The 24,816-nt window shown below is 60.8% G+C and overlaps 3 protein-coding genes across 3 annotated transcripts; 1 reads left to right on the top strand and 2 right to left on the bottom strand.

Annotated features, from left to right (window-relative positions):
* The first annotated feature begins 36 nt into the window (after positions 1–36).
* Positions 37–6,707, top strand: TK1 (thymidine kinase 1). Its single transcript, XM_037064406.1, has 7 exons — positions 37–196; positions 281–312; positions 1,272–1,382; positions 3,251–3,344; positions 5,258–5,347; positions 5,606–5,725; positions 5,819–6,707. Exons 1-7 carry the CDS (start codon positions 131–133, stop codon positions 6,023–6,025), a joined length of 720 nt encoding a protein of 239 aa, XP_036920301.1. The 5' UTR covers positions 37–130; the 3' UTR covers positions 6,026–6,707.
* Positions 6,708–7,648: 941 nt separating this feature from the next.
* SYNGR2 (synaptogyrin 2) lies at positions 7,649–11,667 on the bottom strand. Its single transcript, XM_037064420.1, has 4 exons — positions 11,481–11,667; positions 9,154–9,391; positions 8,716–8,855; positions 7,649–8,607 (listed from the first exon to the last, which is right to left on the bottom strand). Exons 1-4 carry the CDS (start codon positions 11,577–11,579, stop codon positions 8,410–8,412), a joined length of 675 nt encoding a protein of 224 aa, XP_036920315.1. The 5' UTR covers positions 11,580–11,667; the 3' UTR covers positions 7,649–8,409.
* Positions 11,668–12,202: 535 nt separating this feature from the next.
* Positions 12,203–24,814, bottom strand: CUNH17orf99 (chromosome unknown C17orf99 homolog). The gene is made up of 8 exons (XM_037069367.1): positions 24,746–24,814; positions 24,489–24,546; positions 24,067–24,099; positions 15,498–15,797; positions 13,950–14,219; positions 13,734–13,821; positions 12,646–12,730; positions 12,203–12,451 (listed from the first exon to the last, which is right to left on the bottom strand). Exons 1-8 carry the CDS (start codon positions 24,812–24,814, stop codon positions 12,347–12,349), a joined length of 1,008 nt encoding a protein of 335 aa, XP_036925262.1. The 3' UTR covers positions 12,203–12,346.
* Positions 24,815–24,816: the final 2 nt, after the last annotated feature.

Here is a 24,816-nt window from a genome sequence, read left to right on the forward strand (position 1 = left end):
CCTGTGAGTTCCACGGCGGCGCGCGGTGATTGGCCCGCGCGCGGCCAATAAAGGCGAGCGCGCGGGATTCGAAGAGTTTCCGCAGCGGCGGTCGCGGAGGCTCCTATCTGGCGGTCTCCCCGGAGGCACTATGAGCTGCCTCACGTTGCCCACCGTGCTGCCCGGCTCCCCCTGCAAGACCCGGGGGCAGATCCAGGTGCGGGCGCCGGGGCGGGGTCCTGTCCGGTGCCCCGGCGTCCGTGCGCAGTGGGCCCCGAAGTGACCTCTCCTTCTCTCCTAGGTGATTCTTGGACCTATGTTCTCAGGAAAAAGGTAATGGCTTCACGGGGAGGGGGTTGGTCCGGGACCACTTTCTCCTCCTCCCCCCCACCACCCCGGGACCTCGCCCTCCTGCCCTGGCCCCCCTGGCAGAGTTCCCCCTCTAGCACAGCCCCCAACCCCCACTGCCGGACCTCGCGCCTTGCCCGGGAGCCTTCCTGCCCAGGATGCCGCTCCCCCACCTCCCCCAGACCTGATCCTGGAGGAGCCCCCCTCCCCACCCCTCCTTCAAATCCTCCGAACAGAGCCGGTCCCTCCTGAGCCGGTCCCAGAGCTGCTGGTTTCACCCCCACCTCAGAAAGGCGGGTCCAAGTCTTAAAGACTGCGTGCCCTGGGGCCAGGCCCTGGACCGCCTCCATGCAGGGAGACCATCTCCTTAGGTGGTCAGGAAACTTACTCTCCACACAGAGGAGTCAGCGATGTCACTCTGCTTAGGAAGTGGGGCTATGAGCCCCTCAATAACGCCTTGGCCCTTTTGTATATGGCCCAGCGGCAGGACGGGGGCGGGGGGGGCGGTACTTCCGGGTGATGCTCCAGCCCAAATCTCTGGTCCAGGGTGGTCTCTTCGACCTGGAAGCAAAGTGCTTCCTTTGTGGCACAGAAAGATTTGTGACGTCAGTTCCGACTGTGAAGAACTCAGAGGAGATTATTTGGGAATGTGGTCTGGACTCCTCTCCTCTGCCTTTGGCCTGTGCCTCCGCCCACCCCACCCCATCCCTGAGAAGCTTACCCAGGGCCATTCCTGGCCACCAGGCCCCCCACCCCAGGCGGATTTAGGTTCTTTTCAGGTCTAGACGGCCCTCAGGGTGGTGCCCTCTGGTCCTCACTGTCTTTCCCACGCCCTGCCCTCTTCCTGTCCTTCAGTGGGTGTCCGTAAGCCCCTAGCAGGTGGGCAGCGAGTCCTGCTCACCTGTCCATCACTGGGGGCCTTACCTGCCCCTCTGCCTGTGCAGCACTGAGCTCATGAGACGCGTCCAGCGCTTCCAGATCGCGCAGTACAAGTGCCTGGTAATCAAATACGCCAAAGACACGCGGTACAGCAATGCGTTCTCCACGCATGACAGGTCAGTGCCTGCCCCCTTCTGCCCCGCCCCCTCCCCCGGAAAGCCCCGCCCCCGGAAACTGACATGGCGCAGAAGGACCTGGGTGAGGGCTTTCCTGGGAATGGTTAGGAAAGCTGATGTCTGTCACTGCATGTCCAAATCAGGAAACTTCCCAGGTTGCTTGGCGAGGCGTCCTAGGACTCGGCCTTTCGGGGGTCTCCAGCCCAGTGCTTCTTAACCCCGGGGCGACTTTGCAGATGTTTCTAGTTTTCCCAACTGGAGGAGGGGGCGCATGCCTCCGGCCTCTAGGGGGCAGAGACCAGGGGTGCTGCTGAGCATTCTCTGTGCACAAGACGCCCCCACCACGAAGAGCGGCCCACCGCTTTGTCCCTAGTGCCTGCTTCGACCGACAGCCCCGTTCTGGGATTCACTCAGTCACCTATGTGGAGGTTGCACGCTGGTTTTGATTGGCCTATGTGGTGTTTCTGACTTAACTCTTCCATCGGCTTGTCCTCGCAGACCCGCTGTGGCCTGGTGGCCTGTGTGGACCCCTGTTTTACGTTTATCTGCCTGCAACCTGAGTTTGGGGTTCAGCTTAGTTTTCCTCTGCCCCGCGCCCGCCCCGCGCCCCGCAGCAGACTGGGGCCTGGTGTTCTGCACCTGAGTCACCCCCGGCTCCCCACTCCAGTCTTGCCCCCCGGGGCCCCCAGCAGCCGAGCTGTGCTGCAGGTGTGTGGTGTTTGGAAGCCAGGTGGACGGTGGGCGGGCAGTCCTGGGAACTGGGACCTAAAAATGTCAGAATGAGAGAGGCGATTCGGGTTGTGTTGCCTGACACAGGCCCACCCTGCCTCCAGGTTTGCTTCCTAGTCCCTAAAATGTGACGGGGTGGGGGGCGTGTCTGGGGAGGACCGAACAGGCAGAGGAGACAGCGTTGCAGTGATTAGAAGTTGAGTTTCTGGAGCTCAACTTCAGATCGGGGTTAAATCCGAACTGGCCGAGCGTCACGGGCCTGCCGGTCTTGGGCCGTAGGGGTGGTGACCAAGCGCCTGGCAGTCATGACAGAGCTCCGGGTCACTGCCTCGCTGCGGCTGGAACCGGCCTGCTCCCTGTCCTCCCTCTGCTCTCCTGTGTTTCGGGCAGGGGGCGGGGTTTAAAATGCACGAAATAGTAGGACGGTGGCAAAGTAATAACTCAGTTGTAGAGTGCTTTATTATTTTATAAATACAGCTGCAAACTGCGGAGCCTTCGGAAATGACAAGCCCAGGAGAGGCAAAAATGGACACAAAATGACATTGTAGAAAAACATAGAAACTATGTAAAAAGACAGAGTACAAAGAACAGCATTCCTCTTCAAAAAGGCCCTGGCTTTTGGCCGGTTTGGGGGTGGGGTGCAGGGTGTCTTACTGCCCTGGAACTTTCCCGAACACTGCCCTTCAACTGCCAGGCAGGGCTGTTCCCCAGACTCGAGAGGCAGCACATGGCGTCCTGGCTCTCAGCCAGCTGGTCACGGGTCACGGAGAAATCCCTTCACGGGCTGGAGGAGCCGAGTGCAGGAAAGTCTTCTGGGTCATTGCCCTGGCCTTTCTCCACCCTGGCATGTGGGACTCACAGTCAGCACCCAGCGCCAGGGCTCACAGCTTCCGGAGGCCCTGGGTGCTTTGCCTCCATGGGTCCCTTACTCCCTCCAAAGAAGGGAAAAAAAATCAGTGTTTTGTGACCACACTGATATGAGGACGAATGCAACTCGAGGCTGAGTGAGACTTCCTGAGCTCCAGGCAGACACGACTGCCCACCTTGCCGGCGGAAGTGGCCACCAGCGCGGGCGCCTGCCTTCTGGGTCCGGTCTCCTGGGCCCCCCTTGCCTGCTCACTCTGGCTTTCTCCCCTCAGGTGCACCATGGAGGCTCTGCCCGCCTGCCAGCTCCGGGATACGACCCAGGAGGCCCTGGGCGTGGATGTCATAGGCATCGACGAAGGGCAGTTTGTAAGTGGGCTTGCCTGGGCCTCCTCGTTCTTGTGAACCCCCTGAGAGTCCCCTTTTTTGGTCCATTTTGTTCACTGAGTTAACAAAATAGTGGGCAGCCAAGGGAAAATGGTTGACCGTTTTCCTGTTCTTTTGGAAAAGCATGAGCACTCCTGTAGCTGCTGAGGAGGTCCACCCAGATCTGCCCTCAGAACGGCATGTCCGGGGGTGTGGTGTAAGTTCTGCTTTGCATTCACTGTGCCTGCCTTTTTTAAATTTTGTTTTACTTATTTATTTTTAGAGAGGGGGAAGAGAAAGAGAAAGAGTGGGAGAGAAACATCAATGTGTGGTTGCCTCTCCTGTGTCCCCAACCGGGGACATGGCCCACAACCTAGGCATGTGCCCTGACTGGGAATTGAACCGGCGACCCTCTGGTTCACAGGCTGGTGCTCAATCCACTGAGCCACACTAGCCGGGGCCACTGTGCCTTCTAGGCCGAGCACCTATGGCGTGGTTTCCGGCGGGAGGAGGAAGCGGTGACCAAGACGGTCTGCCTCTGCCGTGTTTCCGAGCGCTGCTTTCCACTCCCAGGGGCTCAGGGAGGCCCCTTTTCCCTGCCTGCTACTCGCCTGTGTAAGCACTTCACCTTTTCACCGACGCTGCTCCGCACACGTGCTGTTCCCACCCCGCACCACGTCTCCCTCGCTCCGACCGGGCCGGCAGCTCCGACCGGGGGCCGGCAGCTCCGACCGTGCTCATTGGCTACCAGCGTCTGTCTGTCCTTCGGAAGCGCCTTCCAAGGGCTCGTGCTGCTTTTGCTGGGCTCGTGCCGCGCCCAGCGGATGCGCTAGATCCGGGCGGCCCAGTCATGAGCTGTGAATGTTTCTCCTGCTCCCCCTGTCGGGCCTCTCGAGGGGTCTGTCACCATCTGCAGTGGAACGTGCTGTCGCGTCCTTCCCCCCCGTCCTGGGTGGCCTCCATGGCTTCTGTGCCTGCATGACAGCCAGGAGGTGGAGCCGGGGGGGCCTTGGGCCACCACGCAGCTTCTGGTGAGATGGTGGCAGAGGCGCAGACCTCCTCCAGCCCTCCGGTCTCCCCTGTGGGGTCTCCCCACTCAGACCTCATTCGGGAAGCAGCTCCCGGTAGGTCCCGGGGTGCAGAGCTGGGCTGTGGTAGACGGACCCCCCTTCCCGGCTGCACCCCCACTTTGGCTGGTCTTGCCTACCAGGGATGCTCAGGGTTCGCTTTGAGGTTCCACTTTAAATGTCACCTGTGTCAGTGTGCTCAGGCTGCCGCAGCCAGTGTCCCGTCCTCAGTGACGCTGATGGCTCTGCAAGCCCCCAGTCCTGCCGTGGGTGTGGCTGCCAGGGGGGATGGCTCCCGCCATTCCCCACAGTTGGTAGCTGGCTGTTTCTCCCTGTATCTTCAAGTCAGCATCCCTCTTTGTGCCTCTGTCCAAATTCCCTTCTCTTAAGCTTCTCTGTCTCCAGATAGGGTCACACTGAGGTATCGAGGGTCAGGATTTTAATTCCATTTGCCGGCGGGGGGACCCAATTCAACCCATAACAACCTATAAAAGTAAAGGCAGTAAATGCCAGTGACGTGGTTTCTGGTGGACATTTGGAGACGCCGCAGACACCTGGCTGGCTCCATCCTTACCTTTGCTGACTCATCCTGGGAGGGGGAATTGGCATGGGAACGGGACAAGCCTTCCAGTAGAAGAACCTGCTTTCTGTGGGCATCAGTTTGAGAGTGGGGGGCCGAGGCCCCTCCTTGCGTCCCCAGACCCTGGTGTGGAAAGGACTGGAGTCCTGACGTTCTGTGTCAGTGCGGAGGACGCCGCTGATCCGGGTGGCAGGGCCTCTTCCCGTGGCTTCCAGAAGCTGCCACCCCGGGTGGAGACTCACTCTCTCCTCCCCCGCCCACACTCTCAGTTCCCTGATGTCGTGGAGTTCAGCGAGACCATGGCCAACTTGGGGAAGACCGTGATCGTGGCTGCCCTGGACGGGACCTTCCAGAGGAAGGTGAGGCGGCAGGTCGTGGGTGGGAGCCGGGAGGGGGGCAGGGGCCTGGACAGCGCAGGGGCCCTTCTCCATCTCCGTGAGGCGCGTGCATGCTCCCTGGACGACCAGACCGACCTCCCCCCGCCCCCCCGCCCACCGAGGGATGTCCTCTGTGTCAGGGCTAACGTTCAGGCAGGGGGTGGGCAGTTTCCTGGCTTCAGTGCTTGCGAATCTGCCGGGTGAGGCGAGTGCACACCGCTGCCTGCCCCTCGCACACAGGCTTTCGGAGCCATCCTGAACCTGGTACCACTGGCCGAGAGTGTGGTGAAGCTGAACGCCGTGTGCATGGAGTGCTTCCATGAAGCCGCCTACACCAAGCGGCTGGGCCTGGAGAAGGAGGTAGAGGCCACCCACCTTCTCTGAGGGGGGCGGGAGGTCGGCCCGCAGGTTCTGGGCCCGTTCAGTTCAGGCCCTCTGTGTCCCCTGGGCCAGGTCGAGGTGATCGGAGGAGCAGACAAATACCATGCTGTGTGCCGCCTCTGCTACTTCCAGAAGGCCTCGGATCAGCAGGTTGGGCTGAGCAACAAAGAGAACTGCCTGGGACTGGGGAAGCCAGGGGAGGCCAAGCTCGGCGAGGTGGCTGGGACCAGGAAGCCTCTGGCCCCTCATCAGATCCTGCAGTACATCCCGGCCAACTGAGCCTGGGGCAGCCGGCGCCCCCTGGTGGACGCCTGTCCCCTGTCCCCCCTCCCCCGCCCCCCCAGCTGCCTTTTCAAAGGAGGAAGTCCAACCCAGGAGGCTGCACTGGCTGCGGGACTTCCTGAGTGTGCAAGGCCGGCAGGCTGGTGCTCCGCAATCCCGTCTCCCCGCCGGCCTGCTCACCGGCCTTTCTCAGTTCCCTTCCCGGCTGCCGGTCCACTCATGACCCACTCCGGGCTGGAGCTGGCCCTGCACTGTGGCTCGGGTTCTGGCCTTGGCAGACACTGCTCCTCCTTTGGAGTGAGGGGCTGGCCACGTGCTGTTGTGACATTGGTGCCTCTGCCTCCTCCCTTTTGTGCCTTTCACTGCTGAGTTTCTGTTCTCGCCAGCAAGTTCAGCATCAGCTCCGGCTCAGCGCTGAGTCCCCATCCACACAGGCTCCGTCCTTGGAAGACGGCTGGCCTTGGGTCTCCTTACTTCCCTCTGGGATGAAAGTCCTTCGTATTCTGGTGACCACTTTCTCCAGAGTGTCAGCTTCTTCCCCATGGGCGCTCAGGTCCTGCTGGGGTTCCGGACTCAGGCGTTTGTAAGAGTGTGTGAAATTAAACTCACGTTAAAGTGGACTAGGTGGGAGCCTGTTTCTCTTTCACCGCCTGGAATTCCCCCGGGCGCGCCATAGACACTGGTGGATTTCTTTCCAGGTCTTTTCCCCAAGCCACTGCTCTTGGCCACACCCCTCCCAACAGACATGCTCCGGATGCGTGTCCCAAGGGGGGATGTCTGCTTGCTCTTCTGTCTGGGTGGGCTTCAGGGCAAAGTGGGTGAGCAGGGGAGCCTGGGGACCAGACTGGGGAGAGGAGGAGGCCAAGCTCAGCAAGTCAGCTGGGGCTGCGGGGTCAGGTTTTGTTTGTGAAACAGACACGCCAGTTCGGGAGCCAAGAACACAGGCTCAGCTGTGCCGCGGGAGGCTCTCGGGCAAGCCAGAGCCCCCGGGGTGGGGGTGGGGCGGGCCTGGGCTGCAGGTGGGCCCTGGGCATGAGCCGTCAGGGGTCCAGGTTGCAAGAAGGTGCGGCTGTTCACCAGAACCCTACTCATTTTTACTCAGGATTTTGAAACAGTCGGGGCCTGCTTTTGACAGCTGCTCTGCTGTTGCTCAACGGGGAAGCTGGGAGCTGGTTCAGTGTCCTGGCCTGTCCTGAAGGGGGCTGGGTGAAACCCTGCTCCCTGCTGTGTCCTGCCTGTGAAGGGTTCCCAAGGTGTGAGCCCTGCCTGCAGGAAGTGGAGGACCCTGGTCCCTCCACTCCAAGAGGGTGGGAAGGGAAGAGTCAGGTCCTGGGGAAGGGGCACTCAGAGAGCCAGCCTCCAGGGTCCTCCACCAGGACCCTGGCAAGGCCGTGTGAAGAGCCTGTCTTGTTTACCAGCTGAGCACAGCTGCTATTTTAAGATCGGTGGAGAGCAGTGTGAGGAATGAGACCCTAGGCAGGGGGAGGGCAGTCACCAGGCTTGCTGGCGGACAGCCTACCGGAACCTTATTCAAAATGCAAGTTCCACAGAAGCCCCACCCCCTGCAAGTCCCCCAGAGTGGGACTTCCCTTCTACTGAGGCCCAACCAATGACTGGAGATCATGACTGAGAAAAACATTTATTCCATCTCCAAATAGTCTATGACAGAGTCTGAGGGGGCTGTGGGGCCATGGGTACACCCCACACCGCCTAAGGAACAATGGCAGAGTATTTACATAAAGCTGGGTGTGGTCAGGCAAAGGCCCTCCCTGCTGCAGGGTGGGCGGGAGTGATGGTGGGGGTACAGGGCAGCAGGTGCTGCCCTGTGTCCCCTGTGTGGGCATGAGCCCCCACCACGGGTGTCAGGAAGGAGGCCCGGCGGCAGGGGCACAGGGCAGTGACCCCAGGTCCAGGAGCGAATAGCAAGCAGGCTGCCTGCTCTGGGGCAGGCGCAGCGGAGCCACAGACCTGAGTGAGGAGAAAGGGAGACCCGGCCCTGCCCCAGTGACAGAGCAAGGGGGTCCCCCAGCCTTGTCTTTGGCAGAGAAGCCCAAGTCACAGGGCACGGGGGCCTGGACCTGGGCCCTGCTCCTGATCAGTTGGGGAGAAACTGAGGCACTTGTGAGAACAGCTCGTCAGGCGCTTCCAGCTGTCAGGCGGGGCTGCGGACCATGAGAAGCAATGACAAACTAGCTAAAAACCCTTTTCTTAAAGATGCCCTGGAGGGGCAGCGAAGCTGCAGGCCAGGCTGTGCGGAGGGACAGGCACCAGACGGGGCCAGGGGCCGGCAGCTTCAGGAGGCTGGCCTGGTGGGCGGAGTCCAGGATGGAGGGGTGGCGCCCGGGCGCCCCCCTGCACCCCTTACCATCCCCGGCTGCAGCTCAGTACACAACAGGCGGCTGGTAGCCCTCGGTGGCCTCTGCGTTCTGGGTGAAAGGCGGCTGTTGGTAGTTGTCCACAGATGGGCCCGGGTAGGAGGCATAGGGCGTACTGGGGTCCGGGGTGGGGTCCACGTAGTTCTGCAGGAAGTCATCTACGCCAGCCTTGTAGCGCTGGTAGTCCAGGAAGGCCAGCAGGCCCTGCGGGGAGCCCCGAGGCCAGGTTCCTCCACTGCCCTACACAAGGGCCTCCCCCACCCTCCACCCAAGGCAACGGGAGCCGGAGCTGGGCCCGCCGGGCCAACCTACCCAAGAGAAGATGGAGAAGAAGCTGAAGGTGATGGCCGCACGGGCTGAGTCGGCTCCCACCAGCACATCAGCAGCCTTGGTGGCCACCCACTGGTTGGTAAGGAAGCAGAAACCAACAAACCACAGGAAGGTCCAGAGAGCTGGGGAGAGGGCCAGGAGGGCAGGGTCGGTTCTGCGGACGGGCCTTGGAGCTGACAGGACACTGGGCCAGAGCCCAGGCAGGACCGGACACCACCCTGGGAGGCCCGACTCCTCACCCCCATCCTCTCACCCGACACCAGTGCGTGTTAGGAACACGCGTGCACACGGGGCCTGTGCCCCTCCCCGCTCCTCCCGAGGGCACCGAGGTGCCCAGAGTCAAGGGGCCCTAGAGCTTTCTGGGAAACCGCCTGCTCCGATTCACCTCCTGAGAGCGACCGAGGTGCCACAGGCAGATACCTGAGAACAGCAGGTCGCCGACGACCAGGTACTTGCGGTCGGTGACATTGCTGATCTGGGGGAAATAGATGTCGACCACGAAGAAGAAGGCGCAAGCCAGGAAGGCCAGCACCCCGATGGCGCTGCCGTAGCGGCAGGCGTCCTCGTTGCGGTTGAACACGCAGTACCTCTGATCAGAGTCGTGCGTGTTGCTGTAGCCCTCGCCGAAGATACAGGAAAACACTATCAGAGCGAAGACCTGCAGGCCGAGGCAGGGAGGGGTCGGCGCCACGGACAGGCCGTCCGGGCCACGCAGGGAGGGGGGGTGACCCTGGACTCTCCCACCGTCACTGCTCCCCTTTGGGAAGTCAGCCTCAAAGCCCCTTCTGAACTTGGGGAGGGAGCTGATAACGTGCCAGCTACTTCCCAGTGCATAGGGCAGGGCCTTCATTCTCACTTCTCCCTTCTCCCGGGCGCTCTCTGAGATCAGATGACAATCGCCACCACAGGGGCCTGTCCCAGGGTTTGGGGGTTCCTGGACTGAGGACACTGAGGAAAGTATGGGGATCTCCTGGGAGGGGCGGTCCTGCCTAGAAAAGTCTGTGTAGTTGTACGTGATGGAGTTTGAGGGTGGCCTACCCATCTCCCCTTCCAATGGGGTTGAAAGGTTTTGTTAGTTTTAGAGAGAGGGGCAAGGGAGGGAGAAAGAGAGGGAGAGAAACATCCAGGTGTGCTTGCCTCCTGTGCGGTCCCCCCTGGGGACCTGGCCTGCAACCCAGGCGTGTGCCCCGACTGGGAATCAAACCGGTCGGCCTTTGGTTCACAGGCCGGCACTCAATCCACTGAGCCACACTATCCAGGGCCCCTCTCAGTGAATTGTAAACATGATGAGCCACAGTATCACGGAAACTCAGGCTTGGAGTGTCAGCACTGCTCACCTGCCTGAGCCACCTGCTTCTCCTCGCCCCCCCTGCCTGATGCTCTGGCGGCGGCAGACCCCCCCACTCTGGGAAGCCATGCCAGTGTGCTGTGAGCCGGCCGGTCCCACCTCCCCGGCCCCTCCGACTTCCCTGCCCCAGACTGGCCTCCCCGGTTTGGCCAGCTTTCTTCCCACGAGGAATTTTAGCCTCTTTGGAGTCCCGGCCCCTCCCCTCCGAGGAAACCCCAGTCTGCCTCCCAACCAAAGTGGGTCCTGGCCACACAGGGTGCTCTAGGCTGGTCTGACCAGCGGGCATGGGGGTACAGCTCTGCACTCAGAGCCCTGGAGGTCCTGGGGTGGGGGTGGAGGGGGTGCACCAGCTTCTACTCCAGGAGTGGTTCCAGGCCCTTGGGAACAGCCTCATGTTACCTGGTCAACTCCCCAAACGTCAAGGCCACCGCCCATCTCTGCCCCAATGAGCAGGAGCAGGGTGGCCTGGACACCTGGCTCCCCGGCTCCCTGGCTCCCTCCAGGCCCAGGCGGCCTCTCCCAGGCGCACCTGCCTGCCTGCACAAGGCCCTCTCAGGAGGCTCTGGAACTGGCAGTCACAAGCCCCACCCCCAGCTGGAGGTGAAGCCGGAACTCCGGGATGCTGGAAGCAGTGTGCCAGGCCCAACTCCTGGCACTGCAGACGGGACACCAGGCCTGCTCCAGGGGTCAGACCCTACAGTCAGGCAGGGCGGGGGCACAGGTGCTACCAGGGCCCCTCAGGTTTCAGTCCCAGGCAGGTCTGTGTGAGCACTTAAGGCCCAGCCTGCTGCCTGCCTGCCCTGTCCAGCTTTGGTTATGCTGGTGGTCCAAGAACATGGGACCCACCCCCAACTTTCCCACCCCCCAGTAACCAGGTGCTGCAGGGCCCACCTAGCTCATGGGGAGGGGTACATCCTGGAGTCACCCAATCTTCGGTGGGCAAGCAGACCTGTAGGGCTGCTCCTGCCTGGAAAGCTGATCCTGTTTCAGAGATAGGCGCCGCCCCCCACCCAGCCCCACTGCCCGCGCACCACGTGGCTCGGGAAAGCCCCTTCCAGGTGAATTCCCCAAGATGCAGTCTCCCAGTGCCGAGTGCCGAGTGCCGGCCACCTATCCTGGAGCTGCCCAAAACTCCTCCTACTGCCAGCAGGCACAAGGGCCTGCTCCCTACGGCGCCATCCGGGCCACCCCGCGCCCAGACAGGACGGGTAAGTGGAGGGCGCCTGGGCCCAAGGGTGGGGTGGGGGGCGGCTGAGCCGGAGACTGGGAGATGGCGGGTCTGGCTTGGCGCGCCGGCCCTACGCGCCACCTCCCACACCACCGCCCTTGGCCGCTGCCACCTGTCGCGTCCGGTGCGGGGCCTGGGACAGAGTTGGGTCCCCGCGCCCCGCCGACTCACCATGCAGACCGCGCGCGCTACCACCTGCGGCTGCGTGAGGAAGCTCCGCAAGTCGAAGGAGCCCCCCGCCTTGGCCGCGCCGTAGGCCCCGCTCTCCATGTCGCCGCCACCGTCGCCGTCGCCGTCGCCTTCACCACCACCGACAGCCTAGGAACTAGCCGGCAGTCCGGGCCCTGCCCCGCCCCCGGCTCCGCCCAGGGGCGCGGCCAGCGCGCCCCTGGGACGGAGGGCGAAGAGTTGGCTGGCGGCGAGCAGCGGCGGGATACACGAACTGCAAGGCCATTTCCTGCGGCGGACACCCGTCCGGCTGGCCAATGCTTGTCGTCCAGCCCCGGGTCTCGGTCCCGCCACAGCGGCCCGCCGTGCGACCCGAGAGGGGCCAGTGAGCCCCCAGGGCAAGAGGGATTCACAGAGGGCCCCGCCCTCGGCCCCACCCACCCTTTGCCCCGCACTTTTGCCTCAAGGAAGCCCGTTGGCCGCACCTGCTGGTGCCCAGGCTCCTGCACACCCACTCCCCGCTTCCGCATTTCACCCAGAACCCCAGGCCACACAGCCTGGTTCCCGCCCTGCATGGCCTGCCACCCTCTCCTCTCCGGAGCTGAGTCTGGGTTGGGGTGGAAACCCACCCCCCACCCCCCGCCCCTTCCAGGGCTGGGCCCAACCCCAGGTTGTGACAGTGAGACTTCAGAATTCCAGACTGCAGGGTGACCGGCAAGATGACAGAATTTGATTCAGTTCTTTATTGAAATGGTTCAGAGCATCTGAATAGGGAAGCTCTGTGAGGGGCTGGGGGTGCCTTCTTGGGTGGGAGCACCCCAGACTGAGGAGGGAGGAGTCCCAGACACCCTTTGCAGTTGCAGGTAAGGTTAATAAGAGCAGGGGGCTGGCCAGGTGGAGCCGAGCCCACCCAGATGAGCTGGAACGTCAGTCAGTGGGGCCAGAGGACTGGGCCACCAGGAGACAGGGTGCCACTGCAGGGAAGAGGAGAGCCGATGTGGGGGTAGGGGAGGCCCCTGGGTGGGGGTACAGCTGGGCCTTTTCACAGTCTTCCCCCACCTTCTTCCCAGACCGCACGGTCGGTGATGAGCAGCTAAGGAGCAAGGATGGGGGCCTGCAGAGAGCCCCCTCTGACCTGGGGACCTCCTCTTCCCTCCACAGCCCCCACCCCATCTTGAAACCCTCCCTGCAGAACACCAGGGCTCCGGGGATCCAGGCCGGTGCGCTGCTCTTCGTTCAAATGGTGGGTCCTTCTGCAGGGGGCAAGGGCGGGGACTCGGCTGGGGACTCTGCTGAGCCTGCATCTTCTGGTCACAACCTGGATGACAAAGGAGGTGAGATTCCAGCTTAGGGCAAGCGTACCTCCCAGCCACCCCATCCACTGCATCTTGGGATTTTATGACGCCAAGCACATCCGGGCCCTGGGCAGGAGGAGAAGCGTGAGGCTTAGTCACCCCACTAGATGAAAGAGGCACTGAATCACCCAGAGGGCAAGTGCTGGGCCCTGGTTACCAGGTGAGTGGGAGGCAGGACCCTGACCCCATTTTGTGGAGGGAAAACTGAGGCTCAGAGATGTGACGTGGCTCGCCCCTGAGTATGGCCTTGGGAAGAACAGAAACTTTAGAGGAAGGGACCCCGAGATAAGACAAGGAGAGTGCTGAGGACGGACTCCTGGACAATGCCCACCAAAAAGGTGGGATGAGGAGACAGCGCACCTCAGGAACCAAGGAAGGCGAGGATCGAACAGGGCAGAGGCGACTGCCTCCTGGGGTCAGACAGGTGGAGCCCTCAGACCCTGGCCACTTCACCAGTCAGCGGAGTGACGACGTTGGAGAGGAGTCCCCGGGAGATCGGACCCCTGCCTCCTGTCACCAGCTGGGGAGCAGTGACCTCTGTGGGCCCCATGCAGGGCAGAAGCCTTTGACCCACCCTCGTCCCAGGAGGCCTGTCCCCATGCCAACATCCCTGCTCAGACCCATAAGGAACACGGGAGAGTGCCCCGCCCGGAGGCCAGCCAACTGCATTGCAGGGCAGGACAGCAGCGACCGGTGGTCAGGGTCACATAAAGCCACCCAAATCAGCATAGTTCATAAACCTCTGCAAGTCACGCATAAGCGACATGGCCCTTTCTTCGCCCTGGTGGCAGCCCCGGCCTACAAACCCAGCACCCTCTGCTCTCCAGCCAGGTCCTCCGTTGGTCCACTCAGGCTGCCAGCACTTCTCGCCCCTCCCCCGCTTCCAGCACCCGCTGCCCACCTGGTCCACGCGGTCCAGCCCAGCATCCCGGAGGTGATGGCGGTGAGGCTGGCAGTCAGCACGAAGGTCGGTCCCTTGGGCAGCTGTCCTGTGCGGGAGGCAGGTAGGTCCAGGGTAGGCATGGCTGCTCCCGATGCCCTTCCCTGCTCTCGGCACCTCCCACCCACGTGCCCAAAAGTGTCAGCTGCCCCTCTGGAAACCAAGGGGCCCTCTCACCTGGGGGCACCAGGGTGAAGGGGCTGGTCTGGACACTGATGTCATTTTTGTCCTGGCACTGGTACCAGTGGGACGCCTGGGTCCGTGGGAAGGAAAAGTTGGCAGGCTGCCCGTGGTGTGGCGTCTGCTGCATGTGGATGTGCCCGTCCTTCCTGACTAGGAGGTAGGTGATGGGGGGGCTGCCCGAGGACGCCTGGCAGGACACCTCTACCCTCGGGCCTGCTCCTCCGTCCAGCAGGTTGAAGTCAGCTTTCAGCTGGGACACAGGCTCTAGCAGGGTGGGACAGGAAGCACAGGTGTGGCTAAGAGACTTGAACACCCTCTTTCCAGCAAGTTCCCTTGTTATGAAAAAATGAGCCTGGAGGCCAGACTATAATTGTGCCTCCTCCAGGCAGCCTTCCGGATTACTCCCTCTGTGTCATGTCTGGGCGTCTTCCCCACTTGTAGTGTGTACCACACACATTCTTGTTTGTTTTTTTCTCATGCAGCATATTCTGGGTTGCCAGTGTGAGCAAGTGAAAATACAAGATGCCCAGTTAAATTTGAGTTTCATGTCAACATGGAATAATTGTTTAGTACGAGTACATCCTATGCAAAATGTATCTGTCAATCTGCTTGTATTCCTTCAGTCTTGACCCTTCTGCTGAAATACGCATGCTCCTGAAGGACAAGACCTGCCACTTAGAAGAGTCTAGATTCTAGAATGCCCCGGGCCTGCAGCCTAATGCTCTGAACAGCCTTCCTGTGAGTGACAGCCACGACCCCTTGTCCAGTGCTTACCACCTACCAGGAACTTCTGTTGGCTCCTTTCTACCCTAACCCTGGAGCAGGAACTACTATCTTTGTTTTGCAGACAAAGCAACCAGGCTCAGAGAGGCTGAGTGACTTGCCTAAGAACCCACAGCCTGGAAGTGTGGGTATTTGAACCCCGGACCTGTGGTGCTGCAGACTCCGGGCTCTCCTCCCCAGGCTGTCTCCAACTGGGTGCCAGTCCCAGCATTGGGTGGGCAACACTTCTCAGCTCCCACCCTGTGCTCCCCACCGGGAAGGACCCCTGAGTTAAGATCAGGGTCAGCATGGGAAGAACACAGGCTTTGGAGCACCGGGGTGTGGGGTTTGAAACCGGCTGACCCTGCCACTTGCCACTTGCCAGCTGGGCGGCCTGGAATAACTGCCTCAATCTCCAGTAGCTTTAGCTTCCTCTCTTAGAGGCTGGGCGACCTCAGCGGCTGGCAAGATTCAACCAGATGAAGCGCCGAAGGTGCCCGCTTTGCCAGCCTGAGGCCAGAGCCCCCAGGGCACCTTTTCACTTTCCTCGAAAACCCCTCAGGGCCCAGCCAGGCCGGAGGACAGCACCCCGGGGGCCCAGCCTGATGGACACTGGCGTGGGCCAGGCCCCTAGGGACTGAGACTGGCCCTTGAAGCCTGGCAGACTACTTTGTCCTGACCTTCTGGCCGCAGCCTCCACATTTATCACCCCCCAGGAACTTCGTTTATCTTCCAGACCCTGCGCCCCACGTGCCCCATTCCCAGTGCTCATGAACTCACCGGCCCAGGGCTCCCAGTACAGCTGCAGCTTGACACTGGCCATGTGCATGCCCCAGGGGGTGGCCCCCTGGCAGGTGTAGGTGAGCAGGTCCGGCCTGGACTTGAGCCTGACGTTGATGCTGAAGGAGGCTGGGTCGAGGGTGTTCACCACCTTCTGGGCCACTTGAATGTTCTGGCTCCCCCAGAGGGAGTAGGTGATGGGCGGGGTCTCATTAGGTGAGTGACAGGTTATCAGCACTCGCTGCCCTCGGGGGAAGACCTGCAGGACTCTGTAGGCAATGGAGACCTCGGGGAGGACTTCTGGGAGGTGACACAGAGGGGGAGGGAGGAAACCCAACATTTATCAAGCACGGTAAGAAAAGGCTGGTGTGATGGTTTTTCAAACACGTAAACAAGGCATCACTGTGACCCCAGCCCTCCCTGGCCTAGACATCCACCAGCAGAACTGAAAACAGGGCCTGGAACAGGCGCATGCGCGCACATGTTCCCAGCAGCGGGGCTCACTGCCGCCTAGTGGTGGCGGCTGCTTCCAGGTCCTGGTCCCCCCCCCGTGGATGGATGCATACACAAAGTACAGCTCCTGCGCACAACGGCGCGGTGCTTGCCGCAAAAGAGAGGAGGGCAGACACCCTTGCAACCTGGAGGAACCTGGAGGACGTGACGCTAGTGACAGGAGGCACAAAAGGTGACATACTGTACGATTGATTGCAGTGATGTGAAATGTCCGGAGTGGGAAAACCCAGAGGCACAGGGCGGATGGCGGTCAGTGGGGTTGGGGGAGGGGCGGGCTGGGGAGTGTCAGCTGAGCCTCCGGTTTCCTTGTGCAGCCGGCGAAGGGAGTGTTTGGAGCTACGCCGAGGGGGTGGCTGCTCGGAACTGTGAACGCACTAAATGTCACTGAATTATCAGTTTAAAATGCCTAAATTTGTCACGTGAATTTCACCTCAATTAAAGAAAAAAAAAAGAGACTTCCGCCAAGATGGAGGCATAGGTGGAAACACTGTGCCTTCTCCCACAGCCAAGATTGACTACAACAAAGGTTTGGAGAACAAAGACACAGCCAAAGAACAGAAAATTGAAGTATACTGAAGTCCGACCACAACCAACCGTTCAACCAGAGGGTAAGAGGGGCGGAGCCAGCACCGGAGCAGGGTCGGGCAGGACAGATCCCCGACCTAGGCGCGCAGGTAGCCCGGACCCAGTCGGGGTATGGGGCAGACTGACCGCGGTCGCACATTCGCGCACAGTGAGATGGACCACGCAGGCCCCAGGGGGTGAGGGCTGACGGCGGTGGCACACTCGAGTGCAGTGGCACAAACATGCAGGCCCCGGTGACGGTGGCAGCTGCTGCGCTGGTGGGGGCCGAGGCGGCAGACGGGACGCCATAGTTACTCGTCACAACCCAGCGACTTAGTTGCCCTGCTCTGGTGAACACCTAGGGCTCCGATCCTGCTACGGAACAGGCATGAACAGCCCAAAAGATGGCGCAAGAAGAACTCAAAGTCCCAGAGCCGATAACTCTCAGCGACCAAGAGATTGCTAGCCTCTCAGAAGCACAGTTCAAAACACTGGTCATCAGGATGCTCACAGAACCGGTTGATTATAGTCACAAATTAGAGGAACATATGAAGGCTAAACTAATTGAAATGAAGGGAAATGCACAGGAAACCAATAGCGATGGAAAGGAAACTGGGACTCAAATCAATGGAATGGACCAGAAGGAAGAACAAATCATCCAACCAGAAAGGAATGAAGAAATGAGAATTCAAAAAAATGAGGAGAGGCTTAGGAACCTCCAGGACATCTTTAAACGTTCCAACATCCGGATTATAGGGGTACCAGAAGGGGGAAAGAAACAGCCACGAGTGGAAAACTTATTTGAACAAATAATAAAGGAGAACTTCCCCAGTCTGGCAAAGGAAATAGACTTCCAGGAAATCCAGGAAGCTCAGAGAGTGCCAAAGAAGTTGGACCCAAGAAGGAACACACCAAGGCACATCATAATTACATTAGCCAAGACTAAAATGAAGGAGAGAATCCTAGAAGCAGCAAGAGATAAGGGGACAGTCACCTACAAAGGAGTACCCATCAGACTGTCAGCGGATTTCTCAAAAGAGACCTTACAGGCAAGAAGGGGCTGGAAAGAAGTATTCCAAGTCATGAAATCCAAAGACCTACAGCCAGGATTGCTTTATCCAGCAAAGCTTTCATTTAGAATGGAAGGACAGATAAAGTGCTTCTCAGATAAGGTCAAGTTCAAGGAGTTCATCATCACCAAGCCCTTATTATATGAAATGCTAAAGGGCCATATATAAGAAAAAGAAGATGAAAAATATTAACAGTGAAAGGACAGCAAACTCACAGTTATTAACAACCACACCTAAAACAAAAGCAAACCTAGAGGACAGCTAGATCAGGAGTGGATCCATAGAAATGAAGAACACATGGAGGGTTAGCAACAGGGGAGTGGGAGGAGGAGAAGGGGGGAGAAGGTACAGAAAATGGCATAGAGGGTAGGTAGAAAATAGATGGGGGGAGGGCAAGAATAGTGGGGGAAATATAGAATCTAAAGAACTTGAGACACGTGGTTATAAACTAAGGGGGGAGAATGGTGGGGGACGGTGTGTGCGGGTGGAGGGGAATGAAGGGGGGGAATAGAACAACTGTAATGGTATAATCAATAAAATATATTTTAAAAAAAGAAAAGAAAAAGAAACCGGAGGTTTTACTATAAAGATGAAATGGAATCAGACCAGGAGTAGGAAGCCTGGAGGAGCAGGGAGTACAGGTTAGGAGGGCTGACCCTGGACCCCCGACCCGTTGGGCCTGCGATGCTGGACCTGTGTGTCCCTCCGGTCACTGTGCCCCGGCCCACGGTAGGAGACCAGAGATTTACCACGTGTCACTGCATGATTCACTTCGACGACAAGGCGGTCGCCATCTAGGGAGAGGCCGAGGTGCGGTCTGAGTCCTTGGTGCGGGGACCTCCTTTGGTGATGTCAGTGCCTTGCTCCGTGCGTCCCCGTGTTCCTTGAGGATTCACTGAGCTGGGGGTTCGGTTACAGGGATAGGGACGAGTCAGGGACAAAGCGGATGGGCTCCGGAGGGCCTGGCGCTGTGGGGGGCCTGAACCTGGGCAGTGGCCGGGGGAACTCGGACGCCCGTCTTCTCACACCTCTGAGGCTCCTCGTGTAGGGCCCACCAAGGGCCCGGGATGCAGGAGCAGCAGCCGGGCCCGGCTCCCCGAGAGGTCCACGTCTGGTTTCAAGGGACAGTCAGGGCCAGGGGCCAGGGGGCATGAGCAGACCCACCAGGGCTGTTAGGAGACAGGATCCCAGCCCGGAAGGGGACCAGAGAGAAAGACGGCACCTCGGGGGCAAGACTTCAGAAAGAGACGCCAGCTCACAGCGCCTGCCCAGGGCTTCTCCTCCGCAGACCCAGATCAAGAGCCCCTGGGTGCCCTGGCAGGTGGGTGCCCACCTAGACCACCTCTCTGTGGAGATGTCGCTTTCTTTCTGCTTTGTCAGCAGGCCCCAGAGTCCGTACAGATGCAGGCAACTGGCCCTCCCAGCCATCTGGGGCGTGTCCACCATCAGGTTTAAACAAAGCTGCCTTCAGGAGAGGGGGGCATATTCTTTTTTTTTCCAAAAAGTTTTTTCAAATTTACTTTTAGACAGAGGGAAAGGGAGGAGAGAGAAACGCCGGTGTGAGAAAGATAAACCCCGGGACTCTCGCACACCCCGACTGGGAACGGAACTGGAAACCCAGATGTGCGCCCTGACTGGAAAGCGAACCAGCAACCTTTTGATTCACGGGATGACGCCCAGCCCGCTGTGCCACACTGGTCAGGGCAAGGAGGGGCATGTTCAGAATGGTGCATTTTCAAGACTAGTGCAGGGGCGCTTGGGCGGGGTGGAGGGAAGCGTCCAGTGTCACAGCCTCACTCGCCCTCCGTGCCTGCTGAGTGCACTGGCTTTAGAAGCCCCCTGCGGTCAGCACACTGCTCCGTGAGCAGAGCACTGGAGCCAGAGTGCTGGGCGGTCTCCAGGGGCATGTCCCTGGGACCCCACGTTTCCGAGCACTGAACCTGTTTCTCTCTAGACCAGTGGTGCTCACCCAGGGCGATGTCGTCTCCAGGGACCTCATGTCTGCAGACATTTTTGGTGTCCCAAGTGGAGGGTGCTCTTGGCATCCAGTGGGGGAGAGGCCAGGGAAGGTGCTCTGTGTCCCGCGGGGCCTGGGACGGTCACTGTGATGGATTCTCCAGCCCCAGAGTCATTACGAGTGATGCTGGGCAACTGTGGTGCTGGCCGGCAACTTGTGGCAACTTGTGGCAACTTGTGGCAGCTTGTGGCAGCTTCTGGAATCAGGGTGTGACCTTGCCCAGGGCCACAGTCACCCACAAATTCTTTTTCATCTGTGCCTCTCACTGAACTTTGTGAAAACTGCCATCTTTGAAGGGACAGGCTTCTCGTGCAGAACCTTGGCGTCATAGCAAGCAAAGCTGTATATAAAGTTGAAGCTACTCTCCGGGGTGCCATTTTGCAAATTGCTACTAACTGTTCACCAGCGTGACTCTGGGGCCACGGGCCTGCTCCCTGCCCCTGCCCCAAGCTGCTCTACGCCAGACCCTCCTCCACGGGGGAGGTGGGCGTCAGGGGCAGAGACCCACCCACTTGTATTTGAGCTCCCAACACAGAGGGAGGGAGCAGAGCCTGACTTATAAAAGTGAAAAGAAAAAGCTAGCCACCTTCATTTTCATTTCGATGGCCATTAATAGAAGCCTGATTTACATACACTCACAGACTGTCTTTTCATATCCTGTGCGTGGGCGCTCCCTTTTGATTCTAACCAGACCCCTGTGGGGTTTTCCCCTGTGGATTATTTAGCGCACACATCCAGCTACCACTAACGAGTGCTTTGGCATTTAATTGAAAATTCATCAAGGGTGTCAGAACATTTGAATGCCCAGATGGCACACTCAGAATTTCACGATGTGACGACGAGGCCACCCTCGGGACTCGCAGCTGAGCTGGGGGAGGCTGGGCTGCAGGGGCGGCTGGGCAGAGCCTCCCCTGCTGCCAAAGAAAGAAGTTCCGGCAGCGGAGCTCCGTCCTCCTGGGGCCCTGGAGAGGCGGCCCAGCCTGGGCCAGAGGGCCCTGGGGGCACCCGTCTTCGCACTCTGGTCTCTGTTATCAACAGGAGCTTGGAGATTGCAGTCCGGAGCCTGGAGCTCCATCCTGTGAGGCCTTGCGTTGGACCTAGGGGTCTGATTTGCAAAGGGCAGCCCGCCTGCTCAGGGCGGAATCACGTGCTCCAGAAAGATGCTTTCATGCCCCAACCTGCGCGGCCTGTGAATGGGGCCTTAGCTGAAAATGCCTTCTTTGCAGATGTAACCCACTAATGCACACTGGATTGGGTGGGGCCTGATGAGATACACACATGCGCATGCGTGCTCAGGGTCTGTGAAGACGGAAGCACAGGTTGGAGGAATGGGGTCACTAGTCGCCGGCGCCCACCAAGGCTGGACAGCAGCCTGGCAGTGTCCGCTCGGGGGCTCAGGAGGGAACCAGCCCCACCGATACCTTGATTTTTGCGCTTCTGGCCACCCGAACAGGGAGAGAATCCACGCCTGTTGTGTTTAACCACCCGCTGTGTGGCGCTTTGTTAATGGCCGCCCAGACGGCCTCCCTCCGCAGGACTCTGGTGGAACGGCCCAGAACCTCGCTCGGAAATGCCACGCACGCTCTTGGCGTCCGTTCATCGAGACTCGCCTGGTCGAGAACACTGTCCGACGGTCGCGGGGGGGGGGGGGCCCACGAGGAACCCCCAGCCCCGAGCTCACCCTGGTCCTCCTGCCCTACTTCCCGTCCCACCTCCTGGCCCGCCCTGCCTTCACTCCTCACCACGCCCCCTGGAGCGCAGGCTCGGCTGGCCCTCTGCCCGCACCCTCCACTCAGCTCCCACACCCAGCTGGAGTCACCCCTCCTCAGCGCCCTGCCTACCCCGTGCTGTCCTGGGCGCTGGAGCACCACAGCCTGCCTGGCCGTGACCTTGGACCATGGGCCGGGCCTCCTCCTGGTATTTCCGGATCAGTCTCCTTCCTCGCTTCCTAAACACCGGCCTTGAACCTCCTGTCTTCAGAGGGGGCCCTCTGGGTTACAATGACCTTGGAGGTCCGTGCCCGAGGTTCCTGGTGCAGTCAAGGGCCGCAGAGGGTCCCTGCGGTCTATGACAGACCACATACAGCGGGTGGCCCCGTAAGGGTGCGCGGGAGCAGGAAGATTCCCACCACCCGGTGACGCGGGAGCTCTCTCCACGCCACTGCATGACGCCTGGCCTCGCGGGGGCACTGGTCTCCACAGACCCGCTGCGCTGCCAGCTGTGGGAAAGGGCGGCAGGGACAGTCACATGCCCTGTGTGATGCTGGGTAACTATGACAACCGACATGTTACCGATTTATGTGTTCGCTGTGCTGCACTTCTCACTGCTCTTTTCTCGTGCACTCTTTCCGCTTCTGGAAATAAAGTTCGCTGTCAGGCCATCTCCTCCGCCGCCTGTTCCCCTCACCCGGCTCCGCGTCAGTCCGGCTCCTGCCCGGTTTACTGTCCGGCCATCCAGTGCAGAGGTGTGCTGTGCCGGCTTGTCGCTGGGCCGCAGGCTCTGCCTGGATGCCCAGGTGTGCAGTGGCCGTGCCATGCAGGTGTGTTCGCACACTCTGGGACGATTGCCCCACAGAATGGCCTCACACTGGCACCCCACTGTGCAGCGGCGCCGGACTGAACCCCCCATTCTGCCCTTGCTGCTGTCCTCGGGACTCCCGAACCACAGATGACCTTTGCAACCTCTTGGCCCTTCGGCTCCTGGACATCCAGTGTCCTTTGCCCCACTTTCCACTCCGCTGATGCCGCTTCCACTGCGAGGCTGCACCGCAGCCGGTCCCTGCCCTGGCTCAGGACACAGCCGTGGGGCCCTCTCCCATGCTCCCCTTTGACCCACCCACCAGCAGTGTGGCCGGCCTGACCTTCAGACTGTCTCCTGGCCACTCCTCCCTGTCATCAGCCATCTCTCCTCTGGATCTGGGGACAGCCTGATGGCTCTCTGGGGTTGTACCCTGGGTCCCCACGTGTCTCTTTTCAACACAGCAGCTGAAAGGACCCCTGAAGCCTCACTCAGACCCGTGTCTGTGCAAACCCTCCCACAGCTGGGCCCCCCTCCCCAGGCCTCCCAGCCCTCCCCACCCCTCCGACCTCCCCACCCTTCCTGTGCCCCGGCCACATGGCCCTTGTCCAGGAGCGTCCTGCTCTGCCTGTCTTTGCTTGGGTGTCCCTTTGTTGGTGCAGACTTCCCGGTAAATACCGCCCTCCCTCCCCACTCCGACCTGTGGGTTCCCTTCCTGCCTGTCGCTTGCTTTTCTCTAGGACCAATGACGTCCTGGCACACTGGGGAGTGTGCTCAATCATGTTATATCACCTGCTCCCCTGTCCCCACCGCAGTGGAAGCCACCCAAGGGCAGGGGCCGTTGTTTCACTTTTGTCCCTGAGGTGCTCATCCCGGGGCCTGAGCAGGGCCCGGCGCCACGCAGGCGCTCTCAGCTGGAGTGCGCTCAGGGAGAGGGAGAGGGGCAAGGAAGGAGGAAGGGTTTACCAGTCGGTCTCTCAGGACTTGAGGTGGCAGGACTTGGTGGGAGAGAGTGAGCCAAGACAGGGGACTGAGAGGGAGGAGGTAGGCCCACGCTCTCTCTCTCTTGGCAAAAAAGCGCCACAATGTTTGTTTTTAAAGCAAATGAGGAAATGACAGTCGGGCTTGTGCTGCAGTCTGTTGAGACCCGCCCTGAGGCGCAGGTGCGGCTCCGGGACCCTGTGGCCAGACCCCGAGGCTGAGCAGCCCCCCGCCCTGGAGGCCAGCAGAGAAGGAGGCCACCCACGACCTCTACCGGCAACGAGGGGCAAAGGGCTAGAAATGGGTGCGGGAGAGCCAGCAGGAGAAGGGAGGGGGGCAGAGAAGAGGAGGGGCCAAGCTGAGGGGAGATGGCTGGACCAAGACTGTCCCCTCCTCTGACACTAGGCCCCCCAGACCACAGCAGAGGGGGCCCTGAGCCCGCACAAGGGAGGCGGTCTCTCTTCTGCCGCACTGCGGGGAGAGCCTGGACTTCTCTGCTTGCTCACTGCTCCCTTCTTGGCCCACAGCACCCCACCTGAATGCCCCCGCCCTTCCTGGGGCCACACCCACTCGGCAGAGCCGTGGGCTGGGCCGCTGCTCCATGTCTGGCACCTGGGGCAGAGTGACTGGGATACACCTGCCCAGGAACACAGCGGCCCACCCGCTTCGCCAGCAGGCCCCCAGCACACACAGCCCAACGGGAAGCCAAGCACTTTCACTGCCCTAAGTCCCAGGAGTATGCCCCCCAGCCTTCTCCTTTCCGCTCCCCCAGGGACCTGCAGGGCTGGGAGTCAGACTTAGAATCCTCCAATTGTCCATCAGCAGACACCCCCACAGGCCGAACCTCCCCCCAGCCAAGGGTCCACCTCGGGTGGGGGCCCCTCCCTCCAGCTGCCAGGCTGCTCACCTGTCCCCTGCTCAGTGGAGAAGCTGTTGGGAGCTGTAAGGGAGAGGGGGGTGCGGAGGGTGGTAAGAGGAGCCCCACCTGGGTTGGGGTGGGGAGAGGCTGTCATCACCCAGAGAGCCTCCTCCTGAGGCCAGGTGGAAGGCCCAGGACGCACCGAGGCTCTTCACACACAAAAGCCCTTTCAAGCCCATGTTTTGTGGCTTCAGCCCATTTTGCAGATGGGGAAACAATGGGCCCGAGAGGAGAAGCAGTGGCAGGCCACACATGCTGCAGGGCCGGACCGAGACTGCAGCTCACCTCCGTCCCTCCCTGCCCCGTGTTTCCGGAGGTGTCCCTATCTTCGGGCCCCACACTCCTGTGCCCCCAGCCCCCCACACCCTGAGCACAGCGACCCCCTTCCAAAGCACCCCCAGCGAGCTCACCCAGCGCGGCCGCACAGAGCAGCAGCGGGAGCCTCGTGCCTCTGTCGGTACGGTCTGTCTGCTCGGGCTGGATAGACCTCCCTCAGTCCGGGGCCTCCTCCTCCCCCAGGCTCCCAGGGTGCTCCCCGGGAGGACCTGCCTGCGGTGGGGAGATAACCAGAGGCCTCAGCACCCGGAAGAGCGGCCTCGGCCACACCCCGCAGGGAATTGGGCCTGGGTGCGAGGGGCCTGGGCCTCGGAGCCCAGAGGGGCTGTACCCCACCGCCACTGCTGGGCGGCGGGCCCCTGGGCTGGCTGGGTGGGCGGGTGTCCCCTGGAGTGCGCATGT

The sequence above is a fragment of the Sturnira hondurensis genome, unplaced genomic scaffold (assembly GCF_014824575.4).
Source record: "Sturnira hondurensis isolate 20B ecotype Veracruz unplaced genomic scaffold, ASM1482457v3 Scaffold0001221, whole genome shotgun sequence".
NCBI lineage: Eukaryota > Metazoa > Chordata > Mammalia > Chiroptera > Phyllostomidae > Sturnira > Sturnira hondurensis.

What these genes read in the sequence shown, in the direction of transcription:
- TK1 (XM_037064406.1), top strand. Translation starts at nt 131, where the DNA reads ATGAGCTGCCTCACGTTGCCCACCGTGCTGCCCGGCTCCCCCTGCAAG. An exon ending in GCGTTCTCCACGCATGACAG is followed by an intron (nt 1,383 to 3,250) that starts GTCAGTGCCTGC and finishes TTCTCCCCTCAG; the next exon opens with GTGCACCATGGAGGCTCTGC. An exon ending in GGCTGGGCCTGGAGAAGGAG is followed by an intron (nt 5,726 to 5,818) that starts GTAGAGGCCACC and finishes CCCCTGGGCCAG; the next exon opens with GTCGAGGTGATCGGAGGAGC.
- SYNGR2 (XM_037064420.1), bottom strand. Translation starts at nt 11,579, where the DNA reads ATGGAGAGCGGGGCCTACGGCGCGGCCAAGGCGGGGGGCTCCTTCGAC. An exon ending in TAGCGCGCGCGGTCTGCATG is followed by an intron (nt 9,392 to 11,480) that starts GTGAGTCGGCGG and finishes CTCGGCCTGCAG; the next exon opens with GTCTTCGCTCTGATAGTGTT. An exon ending in TCTTCTCCATCTTCTCTTGG is followed by an intron (nt 8,608 to 8,715) that starts GTAGGTTGGCCC and finishes GGCTCCCCGCAG; the next exon opens with GGCCTGCTGGCCTTCCTGGA.
- CUNH17orf99 (XM_037069367.1), bottom strand. Translation starts at nt 24,814, where the DNA reads ATGCGCACTCCAGGGGACACCCGCCCACCCAGCCAGCCCAGGGGCCCG. An exon ending in CGCCCAGCAGTGGCGGTGGG is followed by an intron (nt 24,547 to 24,745) that starts GTACAGCCCCTC and finishes CAGCCCGAGCAG; the next exon opens with ACAGACCGTACCGACAGAGG. An exon ending in GTACTGGGAGCCCTGGGCCG is followed by an intron (nt 14,220 to 15,497) that starts GTGAGTTCATGA and finishes CCACCCTGCTAG; the next exon opens with AGCCTGTGTCCCAGCTGAAA.